The 23,431-nt window shown below is 45.2% G+C and overlaps 2 protein-coding genes across 2 annotated transcripts in view; one reads left to right on the forward strand and one right to left on the reverse strand.

Annotated features, from left to right (window-relative positions):
* ALS2CL (ALS2 C-terminal like) overlaps window positions 1–7,737 on the reverse strand; it is a 91,356-nt gene extending 83,619 nt beyond the window's left edge. The window contains exon 1 of the mRNA XM_019480710.2: window positions 7,428–7,737. Within this exon, the coding sequence (XP_019336255.1) occupies window positions 7,428–7,478 (51 nt within the window). The 5' untranslated portion in view covers window positions 7,479–7,737. The remainder of the gene's footprint in view (window positions 1–7,427) is intronic.
* The window catches only part of TMIE (transmembrane inner ear), a 45,738-nt gene that overhangs the window by 14,771 nt on the left and 7,536 nt on the right, over window positions 1–23,431 (forward strand). Inside the window, exon 2 of the mRNA XM_059729250.1 lies at window positions 3,441–3,558. Coding sequence (XP_059585233.1) covers window positions 3,441–3,558 — 118 coding nt within the window. The remainder of the gene's footprint in view (window positions 1–3,440; window positions 3,559–23,431) is intronic.

Genomic DNA, 23,431 nt, shown 5'->3' on the forward strand with positions numbered 1-23,431 from the left:
AGCTGCCCACTGTGTCTACTTGCAGGGATTTCATGTGTGCAAAGGAAAAATGAGTGGACAGACCATATTTCCTTAGCCATAATCCTAGTCGATACAAGTGTAGGACATGCTCTGCACAAATCAACTAATTTTCAAGGGTGCTACAGGGGTTCCACACAATGTTAGCATTGTTAAGTGCACACACAAGTCACAAGATAAACCCAGAGATTTCACAGGAATTCATAGTGTCAAAAAACACATTGACTTGTTGTAGGCCGTCTGAGTGCTTTGCAACAGAAGAACTGCTCTAGCATTTTTCTGTAGTCAAAAAATGAGTGAAAGCCAAGAACTGACATTTTCTGAGGGCCTCAAGTCTAATGAGGGGTGGCACGAGTCTGAAAAAGTTGAAAACTATTGAGTTAAACCTTAGTTTGGACTCATGCTAAAGGCCGCCCCACTTGATCCGCCTGTAAATGGGTACCTGGTCAGGCAACTGGACGGGATGATGGCAACAGCATTCCCTTGTGTGTCATTAGCTACAGAAACCAGCATGTCCTAAATGTTGGCCATCACTAGGTGGGCGGGTGTTTGATGTGTCCTCTGCCATTGTGAGACCAGCCCCAGCAGATATGACAACTGACTTTGGACACAATAGTCACGGGTGCTGTTTAATCCAATTTCCAGAAGCTTTGTGCTTCAAAACCACCACTGTAGAAACCAACCTTGGAGCCAGATGGATCAAAGACCCACTCAGAGCAGCAGTCATAAGGCAACCCAAAGTGTCCCCACTGCTGTATTTCTCTGGTGGGTAGGGTTGGTTATTGGCTGCTTCTTCAAAAGTAGCATTAGGTCAGTGTAGACCTAGTCCATAAGGTCATTTGAGACAGAAACCGGTGTGCTCCATTGTAGGCTTGTGCAGGGTCTAGAGAGGTAACAGGCACCTGATCTCAGCTTGCTCCTCCTCTGGGTGTTGCAATGGGGTTAGATCAAGGGTGGGGAAATGGCAGATGGGTTAGATGGAAGTAGCAAATTATGGAACTACAGCAGCGATCGATAATTATTGCTGTAAGTCCAGATTTGTTGCTTCATCCTCCATAAGCCCCAGGAAAAAGGACAAATTCAATAGCCTCACAAGTGGAAAGTGTCATCAAATCATTCAATTTAGCCCCAGATGAGTAGAAAAAAGCTGGCTGGTTAATTCAAGTCCATGCCATAGCGGGGGCAAACTTGCAACCGCCGCTTGGCTCTATCCAGTCCTGCCCTAAGAGTTCCCCTTGATGGAAATGGTGGGTTTTTTTCCAATTTAGGCTGAACTGGGGCCCAGAGACCTGGTAGAGGTCTGGTAACAAAATTTTCATAGAGGGCTGGTAAGGGGAGATGGACAACCCACCCCCGACCACATATTTTTGCGGTGCCAGAACAGTTGTGTACAGCCTGTCCACAGCATTCGGGGATTCATACCTTCCTCCTCTCCCAACAAGATCTCTCCCAGCTGAGATCTCTGGACTTGCCCCAGCCTGGAGAGTCTGTACCAACAGATCTCCTCATCCATATGGTTTTTGACATCATTATTTGGAAACCAGAGTTCCCTACTAAACTTCAAAAGAGACACTCAGCACAAAAAGATTGCCAACAACCACCTTATCCTCTATTAGGCATAGCATACTGTATTACAAGTACAAGGAATCAAAACTTGTGGAAGAAGTGACACTTTTATTAGACCAACCAGATATTTGCAAACAAATTATTTTATTTATTTGCAAGCTTTCAGGCATGTTCACCCTTCATCAGGCATAGGAGAGAGCAGAGATTGGAAAAGTTCTCCTAGGTAGAAATGAAAATTCATATCCGTATTACAAGTAACGTGCTCCCCCCGTGCTTTCGTATAAAATGCATTTCCATAGAGCTTTTTAATATGGCCACCAGATGGTGCTCCTCCATTGCTCTTGATGGCTTCAAAAAAGGTAGGGAAGTCAAAAAAGGAGTGAGTGGATGAATGTGCAAAGAAATGTGAGGGCACGCACACGTGGGCATGGTGTCTGCATCTGCAGTGGAATGGTTCCTCTTGTATCTGATCCCCCTAAAAATGTATGCGGGCCACCAGTTTTCTCCCACATTTGCTACATGGTTTAATGATGGGTTTTCTTCCTGCAGCGATCTGGCTGGGTAGGAAAGCTAGGCCAGCAGCTCAGGTATGGGAAGCTTGCTAAATAAGAGACATGGCTTTTTGCCCAGGGCTCTGAACCATGGTCTTTGGAGGTCTAGTTCAAGGCCAGCTGTGGCCAGTCCCTCTGCAACCCTGGGCAGGGGCACTGAATCATAGAGAAATAGGATGGGAAGGGATCTTGAGAGGTCATCCAGTCCCACCCCCTGCCTGAGGCACACTTATCCCTATACAAGTCCCTCAACTAACTTCTTAGCAACACCACAGAGGTCACTTTGGATGGGAACAAAGAAAGCACTTGAGTGGAACCGAGGTTCCTGAATACAGTATTATTGCCTGCTTAACTCTCTCCAAACCCTGGATGCAAAGACAGGGGACTCTGGGGACTGTCCAGAATTGCACCATCTAGAGCAGCTCAGGACTTGGCTCATGCTGAAGTTGGATGGGGAGCCAGGTGCTTCTCTGCCCAAGTCCCCCGAGCCTTATGATCCATTAGGGTGAACAAACTTCACATGCAGCGCCAGGATCAGGACCCTCAGAAAGCCGTTTCCTCCACTTCCCTTGAAGATAAGGTTGGAGGAGGTGGTAGCAAGGCAGGCCTTTGGCATAATAGCCTGGTGATTTGAACACTGGCCTAGGAAGCGAAAGACCTGGGTTATACACTTCCGTCAGCCTGAAAGGATTTAAACCTACATTGCCCAGGGCTATGCCAGCTCATAGTAAGCGGGAATCAGCCTCTACCCATCTTGTTGAAGATGCATCGCTCTGCAAAGAACTCAAGGTTACGGCGTCAGAAAGAGGAGGGCATTAACTTTCTAATCTAGTGGGTGCAACACTCGCATGGGAGGGGGACGGAGGGGACGTGTAGTCAAGTCCTTTCAGGTATAAGGCGGATCAGAACCAGTGTCTTCTCCTCCTGCAGCGAGTAGACAATAGATTGCTAACTAAAGGGGTCAGACAGGGCTCTTTGGATGTATTTTAGGGCTCCCAAACCTACAAGGATGCTGCGAGAGCCCTACTAGAGTGTGGGCATGAGCTATGGAGCCCTGTCAAGTTGTGAGCACTTCTGGGCACGGCCAGTGGCCAACATGTAAAGCATCTTAGGGGAGTTGAATTAAACACCTGGACACCAGCACCAAGGTTAAGTTTCACACCGAGGTGCTTTAAGCCTATTTGTAAATCAAGTCCCCAGAGCTGGGAATGGCCCTGTGTCCAGCAGCTTAGGTGTTTGTGCTCTTCTTACAGGGATGTTTGCAATTCTCACGCCACTCTTCTTCTCTTCCCTCCCCACCTCCAGGCCACCACAGAACCTCCAAAAAAGAAGCCGGATCCTGTCACTTCAGAGACGGTGGTTTTCTGGGGGATGCGCCTCTGGCAGGTGGTTGGAGTCTTTGCCATCTTCGTCCTATCAGTCAGTAAGTTATCATTTTCTACCCTCCTAGCCCACCCTGGCACCATCTTACCTGCCAACCCCTGTTGACCCCATCAGACTTGGAGGGAAAACCACCACTGGGGTCAACAAAAATGGGATGGGATTCTTCCTCTGGCATTACTGAATTAGTCTTCAGTAGATTGGGATGGGATTTGGAAAGGAAACAGTTTGAGAAATCCAGGTTTGCATTGTGCCTGAAGCCAGACTAGGTCATCATAATGGCCTTGACCTTCCCTTGGACATGGCCCTTAACCTCTTGGATGGCTTTAGGTGTCCCGACCTTCCCTTGGACATGGCTCATAACCTCTTGGATGGCTTTAGGTGTCCCGACTTTCCCTTGGACTTGGCTCATAACCTCTTGGATGGCTTTAGGTGTCCAAGGGAAAGTCGGGACTTGGCTCATAACCTCTTGGATGGCTTTAGGTGTCCCGACCTTCCCTTGGACTTGGCTCATAACCTCTTGGATGGCTTTAGGTGTCCCGACCTTCCCTTATCCTCTTTGATGGCTTTGTGTCCCATATTCCTCAATCTATGCATATCCCTTTGGGGAAAGTTTGAGATTTGAAAAGTAGACAGGGCCTTCATTCAAAGACTTTGCTAGTTGTAGTTTCATTGGTAGACAACACTCTCAGTGGAGAAACAGCTTACATGGTAATAACTAAGTAGTTTTAATTTTGTTTTTTAAATAGCTTATTCTAGACTGGGGTCAGGAGAGTTTGCAAGCACATGAAACACCCTCTCTGGGCCACACTTAAGGCACCCTCCTCCTTTGACAGCAAACCCTTAATCGTACTCTTTGAAAGCAGTTTTTCAATCACTATATGGCGATTTCATCTAGACCACATTTCCTTAGCATCAAAAGCCTATTTCACAAGCTACCTGTCTCACATGACTTTCTAGAGTAAGGATGAATTGTATCTACTGGTTCATTCTTATCCAATAGGCCTGTTATCCTGCCAAGGCAGGTATCTAGACTAGATTGAACATGACTGGTTCTTGACAGACCCATGTTGGCTTTTTTTTTTTTAATCACCTCCTTGTTCTCAAAACGTTTACAGATTGATAGGCAAATACTGGTAAAGATAGTGGAATAAAGTATCAGTTAAGCTGACTGATCTATAAATTCCTCAAGGACTCTTCATTCCTCTTTTTTAATAGATAAGTATTACGTTAGTCCTTCTTTAGTCCTCTGCCATCCACCCTGTCTTCTACTCAGAGAATCATTAATGGTTCAGATTGCTTACAAACTACCTGAAGCAATCTAGATGACTTTTATCACGCCTCACTAGCTTGAACACAACCAGCTGATCTAACTAGTCCTTAGCCTGATCTTACTCCATTTCAGTCCATGATCCTTAGCCCCAGTGAAAATTAAGTACCTGGTCACCTTTTTATGCACAGACTATACACAAAGGAAGCACTGAAGACTTGGGGTTTCCCTACATCATCTGTTATTTAATGGGGGAAAGAGCAAATAAGACCTACACATGCTCATGAAGTTCAACAAGGACAAGTGCAAAGTCCAGCAATCCCATGCACCGGTGCAGGCTGGGGCTGACGGGCTGGGCAGCAGCTCTGCAGAAAAAGACCTGGGGGTGACAGTGGACAAGAAGATGGACATGAGTCAGCACTGTGCCCTTGGTATCAAGAAGGCTACTGGCATACTGGGCTGCACTGGTAGAAGCGTCGCCAATAGATTGAAGGCAGTGATTTTTCCCCTCTGTTCAGCACTGGGGAGGGCACATCTGGAGTCCTGTGTCCAGTTTTGGGCCCCCACTACAGAAAGGATGTGGACAAATTGGAGACAGACCAGTGGAGGGTAATGAAAATGGTTTGGGGGCTGGGCATGGGCAACTGGTGCCCCCCCCCCCCCAGAGTATGGAGGGGGCACCAGATCACCAATGGAGCAGGGGGGGCAGCAGCCAATCGCCGAGCCAGCAGCAAAACTGGATGTGCACTTCCAGTTTCACAGCTGGCACTTCCAGGGGGTGCATGGCCGATCTCAGGGGGTGCACGTGCACCCATGTGCACCCCCTATGCATGGCCAATGAGGTGCGAGGAGGCATGCACATGGCTTGCAAGGAGGAGCTGAGGGAACTGGACTTATTGAGTCGGCAGAAGAGAAGACAGAGGTGGGGATTGAATAGCAGCCTTCACCTCCCTGCAGAGGGTTGCAAAGAGGATGGAGCTGAATGATCCTCCCATGAGACTCCACCTACCAGATCCCTTAGATTGTCAAAGTCTATTTAATTGCAACTCAATGGCCTTCTTCTGTTGCTCTCATTCCTTCCATTACTCACCAGCTGCCACATTTCCCTGCCTTCTGCCTCGTTTCAAACTAATGCACTGTCTACTCAGACAACTATTCAAAATAAAAGACAGAGAGAAGAGCTGCTCCCCCAGAAGTTACCTCTGTCTTCTGGAAGAAGAAGTTGTCCCAACACAGCCTAAGAACTTGAACACTTCTCTTTTCTAATAGACATCTGGGCCAAGATCTCAGCAACAACCTGTCCTGCCTCTGATTAGGTGTTCAATACCAGATCCCTATCACAATATGGCCCCTACTCCTTTTCTTCTTTGATCATCACCCAGAGACATTCAAGGAGCCTGCCTCATTGTTCCTGAACATCAAAGCAAGTATATCCAAGTCTCCTCCCTTTCTCCTTCCCCCACCTATTTCCTGACCAAGCTGTGATTTCACCCACCACATCTCTGCTGATGCTATACACCCACCTTCATTGTTCTTATCCAATTAACACAGTCATTCACCCCAGACATCAAACAAAGTTCAAAGAAACCAAAAGTCAAAAGAGTCACGCTGCCAAAAATCCTGGGTTTCAAATAAAAAACTAAGACAATGCATTTCAAAGATAGTACGTGTGTACTTAAGATTTTAAACAGCCCTTCTGTTAAGGGTTGCAAGCTTGGTTCAAGCAAGCCTGAAGCACTGAATGCCTCCTTCCTTTTTCTTTAAAAAAAGGGAAAGATGCTGAATTTCTCATAATCCCATGACTGGAGGAGCTGAAGCATTGAGGAAAAAACACACCAAATAGAAAAAAAGACTCAAGCTAAAAATCCCAAGAACTGCCAGGTGCATCTAACAAGTGCATGTGCACCAAAGTGCAGGATTTCAGCATCAGAAAGGAAAAGACAACTCAGAATAAAGTCCCAAGAACTGCCAGTTGCATCTAACAAATGCACATGCACCAAGGTGCAGAATTTAAGTGTAATGGAGCAATCAATGAGTTTTTGGTGACCGTGTAGCAATAGTGGAGGCAAGAATCAAACCCAGTCAAGTAAGGGAATCTCTCACAAGTAATGAGGGCTAAAGCTCAGCTCCTTAGAAGTACTGAAGTACATAAGTCCCACTGAAAGCAAAGCCTCAAATCTCTCTGGGGCATTAGGCCATTTTTGATTCATAGATCACTGAGCCATGGCTACTCAAATTCAAACACACACAGACACAGCCACTCATCACCCAGCAAAACCAAACGGTTTGTCAGTGCAACGGACGGTTTATTTTCGCAGGGCAGGAACATTATGGCAGAGGCATTTATTTACTGGTCTGCAGCTCTGGATAAAGCTCTGTCCCAACTCAACAGCCAAATAATAAATCAACGGAAGCCAAAGAACTGGAGGAGGGGGTTCAGTTGCAAAGAGAAAAGGGATGTTTTAAATGCATCTACTGATTTTTCACTGAAGTAAGGGACTTGACTGATTCTGTGAAAGTGAGAGAGAAAGTCTGCAGAGTAGCGCTTATCCCCAAGGAGCAAAGTGATGTCAGCCAGTGCAAGATAGCTTAGAAAAGTAGTAACACTGCAAAAACCCAGAATTTAGAGAATCAGCCCTCACCAGCTTCACCCCTCTGGCTCCTGCAAGGTGCCTCTCTCCTCTGGAGTCCATCCTCCAGATACACTGATGGTTCCCCAGGTTGGGAGCAGAGGCGTCCCACCTCCGAGCGGACGTGCACAGCTCTGCTCCAGGGTCTGCCTTTTGGCTCCTGGCCTCAGTCCAGATCAACCTTGTATGCTGCTTTCAGCTGGAGTATTGGCTCAAGGAGGGCCTTTCCGTCTAGGTTCACCAATTGACTTGTGCTCTTGGCTTGGTTTCAAAAGCACCATCAGCTATTAGCCAGAAGGAAATTGTACTAGGCTTCTCTATCCCACCCAGAGGAGGAGCATCTTTCCCAAGGCTTTGGGAGGCTATCTGATCAGAGTCCTGCCCCAGCTCCCATTGGCTCGACAGCCACACCTGTTTCATCAGGTGTTTGCTTTTAAGCATTATGGTTTCTAACCTGCACTCTTTAAAATCTCAGGCAGGTGGCAGCCTTGGATGGCAAATGCAACTGCAGTGCTCAGTCTGGATCCCAGAACTGCAGTCTTATCGCATGCCAGGCTTACTGTAAAAAAAAACAAAAACCAGCAACCCAAAACTTCAAAGTGCCTTTATTATACTGCAGACAGCATCTCAGCCAATGCTACGGACATTGCAATTTATTTAATTTAGCTAACAAGGTTAATGGGAACAAACATGTGGAAAGGGATAATGAGCATTGCTCCTCAGAGCTCCAGACAACAATTAGAGAGCAGGATGTAGGGAGCAGATGATTTTCCCTCTGCTACTGTAGGAGTCTTACACTCTCCTCTGAAGCACCTGGGGCTGGTCCCTGCCAGGGACAGAACAGGGGAGGAGATGGACCTCCGCGTCTACCTTTTGCCACTGTTTCAATCAATCTTCCCTGACTGTAATGCTCCTCGAAAGGAAAGGTGTCCTGGGTATATGCGGTCCTCTCAGCTGCAATGATCATCCTCTGGATTTCACTGACAGAGCCATAAACTCTCAAAAATACATTACTGGCTCTGTCTGTGGTTATATGAGTCTTATTCATTTCAGTGTTAAGCCAATTTCAAAGAGGAAGCATTAAGCAATTTGGTAAATTGTCATTCCTATTAAAATGTTTTGATCCGTGTCTTGTAAGAGACAGTTTTCATAGTTTCTATGGGGAGCCACGTCTGAAAAGAAAGAATGAAATATAAGATCATAAAAAAATGAAATAAAAGAGGATCTACATGTATATGAATGTCACATATATGCTAACATGATACACACATATATAGACATGATATTTTATTATATATTGATAAGGATAGATAGATAGATAGATATGAAAAGAAAGAATGAAATAAAAGATCACACACACACACACACACACACACATATATATATATATATATATATATGTATATATATATATATATATATACACACATATATACACACACACCTATATATACAGGGGTGTAGGCTGTAGCCGTGTTGGTCTAAGGACCTTGTCTACATATATATACACACACTTATACACACATATGTGTGTGTGTGTATATGAATGTCACATATATACAAACATGATACACACACATATATATAGACACAATATTTTATTATATATTGATAAGGATAGATAGATAGATAGATAGATAGATAGATATGAAAAGAAAGAATGAAATAAAAGATCATTGGGTTGGTCTAATAAAAGATATCAAATTCACCCAAGAAACCTTGTCTGCCTATAAAAGATCATATACACACACATATATATATATATACACACACACACACACACACACACACACATATATATATACCGGGGTGTAGGTTGTAGCCGTGTTGGTTTAAGGACCTTGTCTACATATATATACACACACTTATACACACATACAATAAAATATTGTGTCTATATATATGTGTGTGTGTATATGAATGTCACATATATACAAACATGATACACACACATATATATAGACACGATATTTTATTATATATTGATAAGGATAGATAGATAGATAGATAGATAGATAGATAGATAGATAGATAGATAGATAGATAATATATGGCATATACTGCACATAACAGGCTCTCCCCTGGCTTTTAACTTGATCTGCTTAGCAGATGGTGAAAGTCTGCCCTGCCTTGTGTACTTTCAGACATGGTAATGAAGCCTGGCTAGTCTGAATACTCTAACAAGATCATAGCTTTTAAATCCTAGCCAAGACAGCAGCCAACTTCACATAATCACTTTTGATCAGTTCACAGCCTGTTGGTTCACAACAAAGGAGGCCCCAGCCCTGCCCCAGTGCCTACCAATGATAACTGCATTGGATGGACCTGGCAGTCCCTCTGGGGAGGGTGGGGAAGATAAGGGGACAATGGATCACATGGAGTTTGTAGGAGAGATTAGCTGGGAGGTAGTGGAGATCCAACCCAGGTTTCCCTTATCCAGTCGGTCTGGCTGGTTTTCCTGAGTGGGACTTGGCCCACTCAGGAAAGCCAAGGCCAACCTGTCAGCGGGTTTGATAATAATGCTGAACTCTAAGCTACAGGGGTGTAGGTTGTAGCCGTGTTGGTCTAAGGACATAGGCAGACCCCAAAGCTTGCTACATGTTTTTTTTTCCAACTATTTAAGTTGGTCTAATAAAAGATACCAGATTCACCCAAAGAACCTTGTCTGCCTAACTCGAAGTTTGCATTTTTCATCAGCAAATCTCAGTGAGCGTTACCAAACAGATCTGTCTCATTCTCCTTGTCGTATTTGGGATGCATGGACCTAGTAGAATCGTGGATGCTTATATTAACTTTAGTCTCTTTAATTCACTTATAATGACTTCATACATGCATAAGTGATTGGCTTGGGCTATGTCTGTGGCTCTATTCTCCCACTCCCCTTCTTCTGCACCCCCCGTCCTCAACAAGCCCTGATCACTTTTTGATTCTCACTCCAATGGTCCTGTATCATTGCACTCCTTGTTTTACAGATGGGGAAATTCAGGCTGGGGCAATAAAATTAGTTGCCTAAAATCACCCTGCAGGCTAGATGAGAGATTGAACCCATGTCTCATAAGCACCAGTCCAGTACACTGTCCCCTAAACCACACTGCCTCTGCGTTGGGTGAAGTCAAGGATGCCCTCCAGGTTACACATGGGGTATTCTGGGGTCCTAAATTGACAGTGTGTGTCACGATATGAAGCTATTCATGCCTCATGGGCTTGGACTGCATTGCAAAGCTCTGCAAAGTGAGAGATGTTGACTGCAGATAGGAAAAGATCATACCTCAAAGCCAGCAAAATCCCTGGAGGAGTGAAGGGAAAGCAGTGGCCCAGTGAACCAGTGTGGCGACCACAGGCAAGGAACAACCATCTCTTAACTACCAAGCCTTGAATGCTTCCCCAGGCAAAGCTGGCCTCTGGGGCACTGGCAAAGCAACCAGTTTCACCAGCTTCTGCCTGGTTTCCAGGGCTGTTACCTTTGCTATGCCCTTCAGACACGGTGTTAGCAAGCATTGAGGTTTTCATGGTGATTATTGGACTTGGAGGAGATCAGCTCAGCTGACCATGAAATGAGGGTCTGATGTATACTGCGGAGGTTGTAACTAGTAGTTGATATAGGATTGTTGGCAACCATAGCCATACAGTGTCAGCCCCTAAAGGCAAAAGTATCAAGTTTAGTCTATTCAGCAGAGGTTGGGAATCACACAAATAATGCAGATCTCACACAGACATGCAATGTTTTCTGCCTCTGTAAGCTAAGTCTCATTCCACTAAACTCACCGAGGGTTGCAATGGTGTGCAAAACAGGGGGCCTGGGTTTCTGTAAGTCACTGTTCCCATCACAAAGTGTCCTGAGATCCTTTTAAGGGTGCCGTGGGGTGCCACACGATATTAGCAATGGGTGCAGACACCTGCATATCAGTCACAAGATAAACCCAGAGATTTCAGATAGGAATCCAGAGTGTCAAGGCTATTCTGCCCTGTTATGGGCTTGCTGAGTTCTTTGCAAGAATTGCTCTAATATTTTTCTGTCGTCAAGAAACAAGTGAAAACTGACAGCTGGCATTTTCCGAGAGATGTCTTGAGTCTAATAAGGGGAGTTGGAGTCTGATGAGGGGTCTTGAGTCTGACAAGGCTAAGAAGCACTGGTGTAACTGAGCAAATCTATCCATAGGCATCGGTTATTTTTTCCCTGGCACTGACAAAGCTATTCAAATTAAACTGCTTCGGCCATTTATTCCAGGCAGAATGCTTCATTTGAAGCATGATGGGTTTTATGTACCTGCCGGTGTTGAAGTATAAATGCTAAGCACAAGATTTACCCCATTACATAAGCATTATGCTTTGGCCACAAAACTGGCCAGATGTTTCTGCTAATGGGCAGGCTTTCAGCGAGCCGTGGAGAATGGGGAATGGCTGGAGGGTGTTTTACAAGGGGGCTCTTAACAGAGGCTTTCTATCTGCAAATGCTTCTGCAGCAGCAGCAGAGAAGAAGCGTCGCTCCATGAAACTTCATCTGCAGTGGGTGGGAAATATTCATCTGAACGTGCCAGACAGAATGGCACGTGGTTGATTTGTTTCTACCTGCTACTGGATGGGACATTATATATGTTCAAATGGGTGTGCTTCGTGGCTAGTGGAGGCCTGTGATTGAGCTGTAAGACCAAATTCTAAAGATGCTAATAACCATGGCCAACATTGGGGTACCCACATCCAGAACCCAGCCCAAAATTCAAAGACCCTCGGTCTGCTACCAGCCTCAGGACCTGGCTCATAATATAGCTGCCTACATCACTCTGTAAAGCATGGCCAGTCAGCTCAGTGGCGGTACTACCTGAATGGAGCTGTATTGTTTGCAATTCGGGGGGTAGCCACCCAGAAACCAGAAACAATACAGTTGTGTTCATATGATGTTGCAAGTAGGATCATGGCAGGGGCATGTCTGGAGCATATGTTAGCAACCTGATACAAAAGCAGGATGTTAACCACTGTGGTCCTTACCTAAAACAGGTTTGGATGTGATGTCTTGTGTTGTGTCAGGGCTGACGGTAGTTTTACTGGGTTTTAGGTTAAGGATTTGTCTGGGATGGCTTAGATAGGGATATTTCTGCCTCAGGCAGGGGGTTGGACTAGATGAGCTCTGAAGGCCCTACATCTCTATGGTTGTATGATTACCTCTATCTCTTTATAGATGCAGCATGACGCTGCCTGGAAAATGCTTGAGAGGGTTGGTTGGTATGCAACCAGGTTTCCAAATTTTGAAGAGAAAATCTTTCAGAGTTTTTGGGTGTGTCTATATGTGCATGTAAGAGCACCTAAATTTAATCTGCATTAAACGGGTTTAGCCTGGCGTCTACATGTGCAGGCGTTACAATGCATTACCATTGTGTGTGGGAATAAAGTTAGTCCTTAATGTGGACTAAAGGTGGTCCCACGTCAGTCCACACACACAGAGTTAATGTGCTTTAACACATTTACGTGTGCGTTAATGCACTTTAACTATTTGCACCTAAACTTGATACCTACATTTAGGCGCACTTTGATACCTGCATTTAGGCATGATTAGCCCACATCACCATTTTTAAGGCACATTAAGGGCACGCACATGTGCATGCATGCCCTAATAGACCTTAAATTTAGGCTAATGTGCCGTAAAGTGTCTCATGTAGATGTGCCCTTTATGGTCACTGTGGCATACCCTCAAAGCTCAGAAGCATCTCCCAATCTACAAGTTCCCTTGCATGTACCTAATCTTTTTCCCAGGGAAGTGTCCGTTCTGATGAAATATCCGATTCAGTATTTTCATTGGTGACCAGGGTGTCAGGATGAAATCACTACCAATGAACTTTCCGGCTGATGAAAAGACTGGCATGGGGATAAACAATGAGGAAAATGGGACGCTCATCAGAAGGGCCGAGACTGCTTTCCAACAAAAAGAAATGTAGGTTCAGCCAGATTTGATTTCCAGCACATGAAGGGTAGTTATACAGAGGAGAGTGACAGACTGTTCCCCACGGCCACAGGAGTAACCAGCTTAAAGTGCAACTTAGGTTGGATATTAAGAAGAGCTTTGTGGCTCTAAGGGTGGCTGGGCACTGGAACTGGGGAACCTCCATCCTTGGATGTTTTGAAGAGCAGATTAGACAGACTCTTGGATGAGCTGGTTTAGAAGAGGTATTCCTGCCTAGAGCGGGAGGGTAGACTAGACCAGTGGTTCTTAAACTTTTTTGTATAAGAACCCCTTTTTAAACATCAGTGGGCAGTCTTGACCCAGTGCCCTTCACTCCCAACCTGCTGCTCCCAGGCCCCAGTGGGGTGGGGGAGTGGGGTGTATGGGGCATGAGGGGGCTCCAAGCAAGCAGCTCCTTGCAGGCTAGAACTCTACCAGCCTGCAAAGGAAAAACCACAGTTTCCCATTTTAAAGGAGAATTCATTTTTAAAGTTTGTTGATCCATTTTTAAAGTTTTTTTTTCGCAACCCTTTCATATATTCTTGCGACCCACTTTTGGGTCTCAACCCATGGGACTAGACTAGACAAATGGACTCAGTGCTGCACTAGATGACCTCTGGAGACCCCAGCCAGCCCTGTTTCTCTATAATTCAATACATTCAGAGCCACATGTCAGTGAACAAAAAATGCTGGCTGTACCTATAAGATTACAGACAAAATAACTCTGAAGGGATGTAAGAGTTGCAATGGGCAAGCAACTCACTGCGAGCTCCCAGAAGGAAGCTGTGGCATGGATGGGCTAACGTGATCTTTGACTATTGAGCACGCGAATGGCAAGGAGAAGAAGGAAGGTTCATTTTACCTCTTCAGTGGTGTTGGTGAGGCCAATGCAGCTCATGGCACGGAGAAGAAGGAAGGTTAGTTTTACCTCTGCAGTGGTGTTGGTGAGGCCAACACAGCTCCGGTGTCCACATTTTTTTAAAGGTGTTGAACAACTAGAGAGAGTGAAGGAAAGAGCTACAAAAATGATTCACTGGAAAAGACGCTTTGCAGTGAGAAATGTGTGGACCTACATGTATATGGATAAGGCAGCAAACAAAGCCCAAGACAAATTTCTGGTACCAAACAAGCAGCACACACCAATGGCTTACAAAATGAGAGACTCTTGGGGTTGGAAGCCAACTAGTCCAACCCCTTCTATGAATGCAGGCTACACTGTTCCTCACCCATTCTAGACAGATACCCATCCCCCTTTCTTGGGTTTATCCTGGGTCTGATCCTGGGCTTTGATAGTCATTTACCCATGCAGCTTGAATAGCAATTCATTGGAATTAGTGGCCACAGCCACCCCAAAAAGTGTCATTTTGGATACTTCACAGGTCCTTAGAGTGGGACAATGCCTTTGTACTTCTCCAGGATCCCAGAATAAGACAAGCCCAGTGTGAAACTGTCTGGTAGTCTGCATGTAGGCAGCCCTGGGCTCTATTCTCAGCTCTGACACGGTCTTCCCTATATGAACTTACATCACATAAGGCGAGATTTTTTTTAGATGCCTAAAGACAAAGCAACCAGTGGGATTTGGGGACTCCATTAAAATCCCTCTTGGTGTCTGGCTACATTGTTAAGTGCCTCAATCCCTTTATAAGTCGGTCCCTTGCTCCCTCTGTATCTCAGTTCCTACCTCTAAAGTAGAGCTACCTGTTCACTGTAACAAGATAGTAAGCTGTACTGATATTATGACAGTGAAGACCATAAAAGTGCTTTAAGCAGCTGTCATGAACCAGGTAGTTCATACACACATTTCTGTGAATGCAATACCCGGGCCTCTCAAATGGCATTTACGTAAGATTGCTGCTGATAACTTGCTAATTGAATAAATCTGCATTAATTGCTGGCATTATTAACAATGGAACAGTTCCCTAATTCACACTGCGCAAAGCCTGGTTTGCTATCAATGTTAATTAAATGCTCCATTGACTGACTGCGCAATTACAGCGCCGAGAGGGGACAGACCCATATATGAGTATTTCAGTCATGTTCACTGAAGCTATGCAGCAGCTCAGTTTCCATTCATATCCTGGCTGCTGAATGAGAGATGGGAAGCTGGCTTTCTGTCATTCTTTATTCCTAATGGATTGGATTCTCTTCTCAGTTACACCCTGGTAAATCAGAAATAAATTCATTGCAAGTGACAAGCTCAACTGGTGAACGGGGGAAGGAGAATAGAGCCGAGGCAGTAATTCAACATCCTGTACGCTCCCCTATCCTGGGGGTCTTCAAGAGGAGACCGGACATGCACCTGGCTGGGGTCACATGACCCCAGCGCTCTTCCTGCCCTGGGCAGGGGGTCGGACTCGATCTGCTAAGGTCTTTTCCGACCCCAACATCTATGAGACTTATATTCACTTGTTTTTATTTGCCGTGTAGTCATTGAACCGTCAGTGGTTTGTGTTTTCAAGGCTTTTGCTACAAGTATAATGATTAAATGCCTCTTAAATGAAATGGATTCTCATATAATCACCTGTCTCCAGGAACTGGAGTTTTGAAGGAGAAAAATAATGCTTTTGCAAGACTCAGGGTACAAATGCAAGAGCTCGAAGCACAGAGGTAGATGCTGGATCAGAACCCGAATGGGGGTCCAGAACCCAGAAGCTTTCTGAAGAGGAAGCTTCTCTGGGGCTGCCCCCAAGGGCTGTACTCAATCACAGTAGATACCAAGTCTCAAAAGTGGCCACAAAAGGATGGCACTGGGCAGTCTTGCCAGTGCATTGTGGGTGTGGATGTTGGTTGTAGCTGTGTTGGTCTAAGGACATAGGCAGACAAGGTTCTTTGGGTAAATGTGATATCTTTGGGTAGATATGATACCAGAGGAAGGATGTTGATGCCTGAAAGCTTGCAAAGAATAATTTTCCAATGATTTAATTGGTCTAATAAAAGATATTATATCTACCTACCCAAAGAGCCTTGTCTGCCTTGTGGGTGTGGAACAATTGTGCTGGAGGGCACGTGCTCGATAGCATCCTCTTGGAACGTATCCTTGCTGGGGTGTTGACATGCCCAGCAGGGTTTGCAACTGATTTCAAAATCACCCTTCCAAACATCAGTTTTAAAAATAATACCTTTAAAAAGCTCAGATCCATTGCACAACTTTTTGGGAGGAAGCTTGGTTTGAGCCAAAGTGTTGGTTTTTGTTTGGTTTTTCCCTGAGCTGCTGAAAATGTCAAAGACGGGTCATTTGAGGTCAATTTAAAATTACCATAAGTTTTCTTCCCTTGTCTTTTTTTAATGGTCAGGCAACAAAACAAACAAACTCATAGCATCATAGAGAAGTTGAGCTGGAAGGGAGCTCCAGAGGTCATCTAGTTCAGCCACCTGCCGAAGGCAGAATCAGCCCTATCCAAACCTTCCCATACAGATCCATTGTGTAACCTCTTTGTAAAACTACCATCAACCCTGACACAATACATGACATAACACTGGAACCTGCCACAGGTAAAGCACAGGGGCCATGGCAGCCAATGTCCTGCTTCTACCAAAAGTTGTTATGATACACTCAAGAGATCCCAGGTAGAGGGCCAACCTCTCGCTATAGAAGGCAACCACCCAAAAAGTCTACACCAATCTGACCATGAGGTAAAATTCTTGCTAGACTGCAAATATGGAGATCGGTCTAACCCTGCATGGAGGGGCAAGACCCTCTAGCCAGTAAACTCTGGCTTTACATCCTAGCATGAGCACTGGCACAGCCCAGCCAAAATCCCCAGCCTTGGCTGCAGCCAACACCCAATGTTTCTGAGGAAGCCTTAAAAACACCCTGATACATGTAGCTTATAGTAGGGGAGTAAGCAACCAGCAAACCCCAGAAGCGTGGGACATACCCATAGAAGAACACAGCTATCACTCCGCCTAGAGCATCCCTGACCAGTGGTTGTCCAACCTCTTCTTGAACACCTCCAGTGATGGAGAGTCCACAACTTCCTTCAGTGTCTATTCCATTGCCTCGCTGCTCTGTGAGTGAAGAAGTCTTTTTCTGGATATCCAACCTAAATCTACTTTCCATGGCTCGATTCACCTTCCTGCTTCTGTATCCCCACCTGACTTCTTCCAACAGTCAGTAATGCACTGATTCCTTTATAGAAATAGTGCTTGACCTTCTGGTCCTGTGAGCCACATCAATGGTACTGGGCCAGTCCATGAGCTGGATCCAGCGTGCAGGGTTTGTCCATAGGTGCAATCCAGTGTAGTGGCCTGGCCACGTGCATTGGCCTGACGCCACACATGACACAATCTCATGCACTGGATCCAGCCCCTCATCACCTCGATCCCACATGCTGGATCCGACTGTGTGCTGCTGACCCAACCCCACGCACCAGCTCCACCCCATACCTGTATGATCTAGCACACAGCACCACATCATCTAGTCTGCAAGGCTCCCCATAGGTCCAGAGATCTGGGAGTGGAGGAGCTTCAGTTAATGCTGCCACCATTGCCCCACTGCCAAATTTCGGACCTATGAAGAGACCCACAGGCTAGATGACATGGCCTCGCCTCGCTGGTCGGAGCTGGCTCATGGGCCAGAGGTTGATCACCCCTGCTTTGTAGTATCAATGGTTGTCCCTTCCCTAATGTGCTTAAAATCTAGAAGATATTATTTTGCTAGTACAGGAGCCAAAAAATAGGGCACAGAATAAGAGAAAATGAATGTGTGTGATCCTTTGTTAGGCAGGGCATTGATCACAACCTCCCATTGGCCTCTCCTTCATCAGGTTGCAGTCTCTGGCATGCATTACAGAAGAAGTGGGTTTTGAGGAGAGAGACTTGAAAGAGGAGAATGTGATAGCTTAAGACATGTCACTTGGGAGTTTTTGCCATGTGCCATTGTGTGTTTGTGTGGGTATAGGTGTGTGTGTGTGTGTGAGAGAGCGAGAGAGACAGAGAGAGAGAGAGAGAGACAGAGAGAAAGAGAGACAAAGAGACAGAGAGAGAGATTAAGTGTGAACTTCGAGGATGCATATGCTCAGATCCACATAAAGGTATTTATACTCCTAAGTGATGCTAATGATAATGAAATATCTCAATGCTTTTGAGGTTCCAGCTCTTAGTATCTTCCATTTCAGGCAGTCTTGTTCATAGGCTAGTATTTCAGGGTCCCTTGCCATTTAAAATATAGTTTATCATCTCCGAGGACTTAGAGATAATAAAAAGTTAAAGAATCACAAGGCGTGTCTACACGTGCATTTACACCAGATTAAGTTTACTGCCCAGTAAATTACTGCACAGTAAGCAGAAATAGGCCAGCATCGACATATGCAGGCATTAAGATAAATTAATGCTGTGTGGACTGACTTGGGACTAAAGTTAGTCCCAAGTCAGTCCATGCACACAGTGCTACTACTGCACGGTAAGGCATGTAGATGTGCATTACGCTGCAGTAACTAATCAGGCATAAGTTTGATACCTGCATGATGCAGGTATCAAATTTACACTCAAGTTGACATAAGTTGCTATATTTACTGTGCAGTATGGGCATGCATGTGTAGATGTGTCCCAGTACTGCACAGTAATTTTAGTTACTGTACAGTAAATGCTCATGTGTAGACACACCGAGAAATTAGTAAACATGAGCGTGCCCCTCATCATTTCCCAAGTTAAAACTGCTTTTGGGTTTGATAAGGAAAGGAAAATTTAAGCATAATTTTAACTCTTTTGAAGTTTGTTTGCTGGTAATACCTGGGGCTTTTTGCCCTACATTTAACTATACATTTCCTGAAGGATCAAAAATTACCTTCCAAATATCCAGAAGCAATAAAAAGGAATGGAGTGCTTTAAGAGTTGGAGATATCTGTGTGGAAAGAAAACATCAAAGGCAATCTGTAATGTGTTTTTATTTTTGCTCTCCCTCCCCTCTCCCAAGGAATGGATGTCTCCATTCAGCCCAGATTCACTGGGGAAAGAAAGGGAAGAAAATGGTTTTCAGAAATCAAATAGGAAAGAAACTAGGAGAGTGTTGATGCAAAGAAAAGGTGGAGATGTTGACAGTCGTGTCAACATCTCCACCTTTTCTTTGCATCAACACCTATTATTTATTAATAAGTGGAAGACACCTATTATTTATAAGGTGTTATTTGGCAGAAGTCAGGACAAAGATGATGGCTAGAACAGCTCCTATGGCATTATGAAGCTCTTTCTACTGTGTTTCTGTCCTGTCTCACATGCTTTGCCCAGCAAAGAAATGAGGCAATGCTGACATTTCAGTTACCTTCAGTGAACATCTGGTTTTATGCTCCTTGGTGCTGAAAGGGGCACCTGGCACCTCTCAGAGCTAAGGCTTTAGGCTCTCTGCAGACTCAGGCAGGCATTACTATAATGGTTCTCTCATGCAGCAGGTTACAAACTGGCTGCTCATATGGAGGGAGGAAAGCCACAATCCTGGAGAACAAGAAGAGCTGGCATTTTCCAAAGGGGGCCTTCGGTCTAAAAAAGGGTAAGAACCACTGGTCTAACTGAAGAAGCCCAATTGGACTTAGAGTTGGGTTCGGCTCAAAGCTGCTCAGCCCAATCATGATGAAGGTGGTTCTGGGCAAGCCTACAAACACTTGACAACAGCAAAGTGAGTGTTTTGGAGAGCCAGGCTTTGGCTTGGCATGGCAGGCAGGCTCTTCCCTTGGTGGATCTAGACTATACTTCAACCCAGCTACCTTTCCCACAATGCCAGCTCATAAAAAGCCTGAAACCTGTCGCAGAAGTAGGAGGCCTTGCATCCATGGCCTCCAAACACCAGCACCCGGTTGTGTGGCTGCTAGCCAATGCTTGATTTAGAAGCACAGGGAAGTAGAGCTGGAAGGGTCCTTGCAAGGTCATTTAGTCCAGCCCCCTGCTCAAGGCAGGACCGTCCCTGATGAAACCATCCCAGCCAAGTGCTTGTCTAACCTGATCTTTTAAAAATGACCAAGGATGGACATGCCACAGCCTCTTTGATTTCCCTGGCTGTAATTTAAGACCATTGTGCCTTGTCCTGTCCTCACCATTCACAGAAAATACTCCATCCCCATCCTCCGAAAAACTCCCCTTCAGGCATTTAAAGACTATTCCCAAATCCCCCTCCCTCAGTCTTGTCATCTCCAGACTAAATAATCCTGGTTCTTTCAGCCTTTCCCCATAAAGCCATGTGTCCTATACCACTAATCATTTGTGTGTGTGCCTGTGCATGCACACATAAGGAAGGAATTTATATTATGAATATATGAATATGTAAAAGCAACGCTGGAGTCAATTGAACAGTGGTTAAAATGAGTATATATCCATATGCATAATATGTATATAGATCAGTGACTCTCTCTCTCTCTACATATGTGTGTGTGTGTATATATATTTTATATGTGTGTGTGTGTATATATATATATATATATATATATGTTAATCGGCATTATATATTCTCAAGTATTCATTTTAAGTATTTATATATACTCATAAATATGAAAGTTTTCTTTGTACTTATTTGAAATGGTATGAGCACAAGCTGTATTCCCAGAATGTTTTGTACTTGTGTTAAGCTCTATGAGGAAAATGTCTTAACTGTTGGATTGCTGCAGGCTCCAAAGGACATAGCAGAGAGACAGAATTTATTACTTTCTTAGCGAAAACTGTACTGGGTGAGCTAGGGAGAAACTGGGAGAGTATATCCTTGGGATTTGCTAATTCTTCGAATGTGAAACACGGTAAGATAAAGGAAAATAAACCCCCCCAAAACAAGCATGACGCCTGAGGTGGTAAAAGAATGTGCTCAGTAAGTTGTAAACCAGAGAGGTATAAATGATGGTCTTTAAAATTGGGATGAGCTGCCTGCATCCCACAGCTGGAGCAGCAGGCATATTATTTTGACTCACTGAAATGTAATTGTATCTTGCTGTTTGATTAGATTCCCAGAATCCCAGAAAATGAGAGTTGGAAGGGATCCTGTCTAGTCCGACCCCCTGCTCAAAACAGGACCAGCCCCAAATACATCATGTAAGCCAGGGCTTTGTCTACCTGGGTCTTCAAAACCTACAAGGATGGAGAGTCCACCACCTCTCCGGGTAACCTGTCCCAGTGCTTCACCGCCCTACTCGTGAGAAAATTCTTCCTAATATCCAACCTCCACTTGCCTTGCTGCAGCTTGAGCCCATTGCTCCTTGTTCTGTCATCTGCCCCCACTAAGACCAGCCCAGCTCCATCCTCTTTGCAACCCCCTGCAGGGAGGTGAAGGCTGCTGTTCAATCCCTCTCGGTCTTCTCTTCTCCAGACTAAATCAGCCCAGTTCCCTCAGCCTCTCCTTACAAATCATGTCCCTCAGGCCCCCAAACTATATTCATTGCTCTCCACTGAACTCTCTCCAATTTGTCCACATCCTTTCTGTAGTGGGGACCCAAAACTGGACATAGGACTCCAGTTGTGGCCTCACCCATGCCAAAAAGAGGGAAAGAATCACTGCCCTTGATCTGCTGGCAACGCTCCTACCATTGCAGCCCAAGATGCCATTAGCCTCCTTGGCAACAAGGGCACGTTGCTAGGTCTTATTCAGCTTTTGTCCACTGTCACTCCCAGTGACAGGTCCTTTTCTGCAGAGCTGTTGCTTAACTAGTTGGTCCTCAGTCTGTCGCGGTGCATGGGATTGTTCCATCCTAAATGCAGGGCTTTGCACTAGTCCTTATTGAACCTCAGGAGATTTCTTTTGATCTGATCCTCCAATTTGTCTAGGTCTCTCTAACTGCCTGGGTAATCTCTACTAGTAAACTAATTGAGCTTGACTATTTCAGTCTTTTGACCACTTTCTAAAAAGACTTGCATCTTAGTTTGAGACCTGAAGTCAGGTGCAAGTGAGGTCCTGGGTATTAAGCTGAATGTTGTCTCCCATAAGTAAGAAACCTCATGCAGTTTAAAGGGACGAGAATAGATCTGCACTCCTTCCTTCTTCAGTGTTAGCATCATGGGCCTGTTTCTCCACTGCAAAGGGGTAGAGAAAGTTGAGCACATGCTGATATCCCATGTTCTTGTGATACAAGGAGATAACCCACTCACATGAATTGCTTACAACTGATCCCAGGCAATCCACTGATGCACGCTGAGCCCACACAACTCAAGTTGCAGCGAGGGATGTTGAGGTTAGATAGCTGGAAAAGCTTTCTCATGAGGAGTAGTAAAGCACTGGAACAGGTCACCCAGAAAGGTTGTGGGCTCTCCATCCTTGGAGATTTTTAAGACCTGACTAAACAAAGCCTTGGCTGGGATGATGTAGTTGGGGCTGGTCCTGCTTTGAGCAGGAGGTTGGACTAGATGTGACCTCCTGACATCCCTTCCCATCCTCATTTTCTATGATTTTATAAAAACTCATTGCCACAAGCTGGAATAGAGGCCACAAGGTGGAACTGATTTAGGATTCAAACAGAGTTGAACCTTTGTTGTGATAACATGAATATCCAGAGTTGCGTTAGCGAGGATGGGGGAAAGGAAACTCAGATGGGTCGAAGAGAGGCAACCTGGTGGCTTCTGGACATAAGCAAAGTTAGGTCCATGCAGGGAAGTTATTCTATAATGACCCACTTCAGTGCTTTCTTATCCTCTCTCTGAGCAGGATAGGCAATACTGGACTGGGTGGATCATCATTCTGACCAAGAATGGAGATTCCTGTATTTTCAGGCATAGTCAGATATTTAGGAGTCACACACAGGCCTAGACAGGAGGGACAAATCCTAAACCAAGGGGCCAGCTCTTTAACTCATCACGATTCAATGTAGGGGGATGTGAGATGCAGGGGATTTGGGGTCAGTTCCTGGTTCTCTTGCTACCTTTGTGGAAGTCACTTAATCTCGTCTCCTAACGGAGTGGCATGTCAGTGACCATGTCAGGGAGGCTGGGAGAGTAAGATCTGCACCATGCTCAGGCAGTATGGTGGCAAAGGGTTGGGGAAGACAGATGGGTTCCCCTGCAGTCTGTGAGTTCCCATCCCCTGAAGTTCATGAGTTCCCATCTTAGACATCTCCTTTCTGCTTTGATGTTAACCTGGTGGCACGCACAAAACACTGAACAAAGCCCAACTCCCTTC

The sequence above is a fragment of the Alligator mississippiensis genome, chromosome 5, assembly GCF_030867095.1.
Source record: "Alligator mississippiensis isolate rAllMis1 chromosome 5, rAllMis1, whole genome shotgun sequence".
NCBI classification, from domain to species: Eukaryota; Metazoa; Chordata; order Crocodylia; family Alligatoridae; genus Alligator; species Alligator mississippiensis.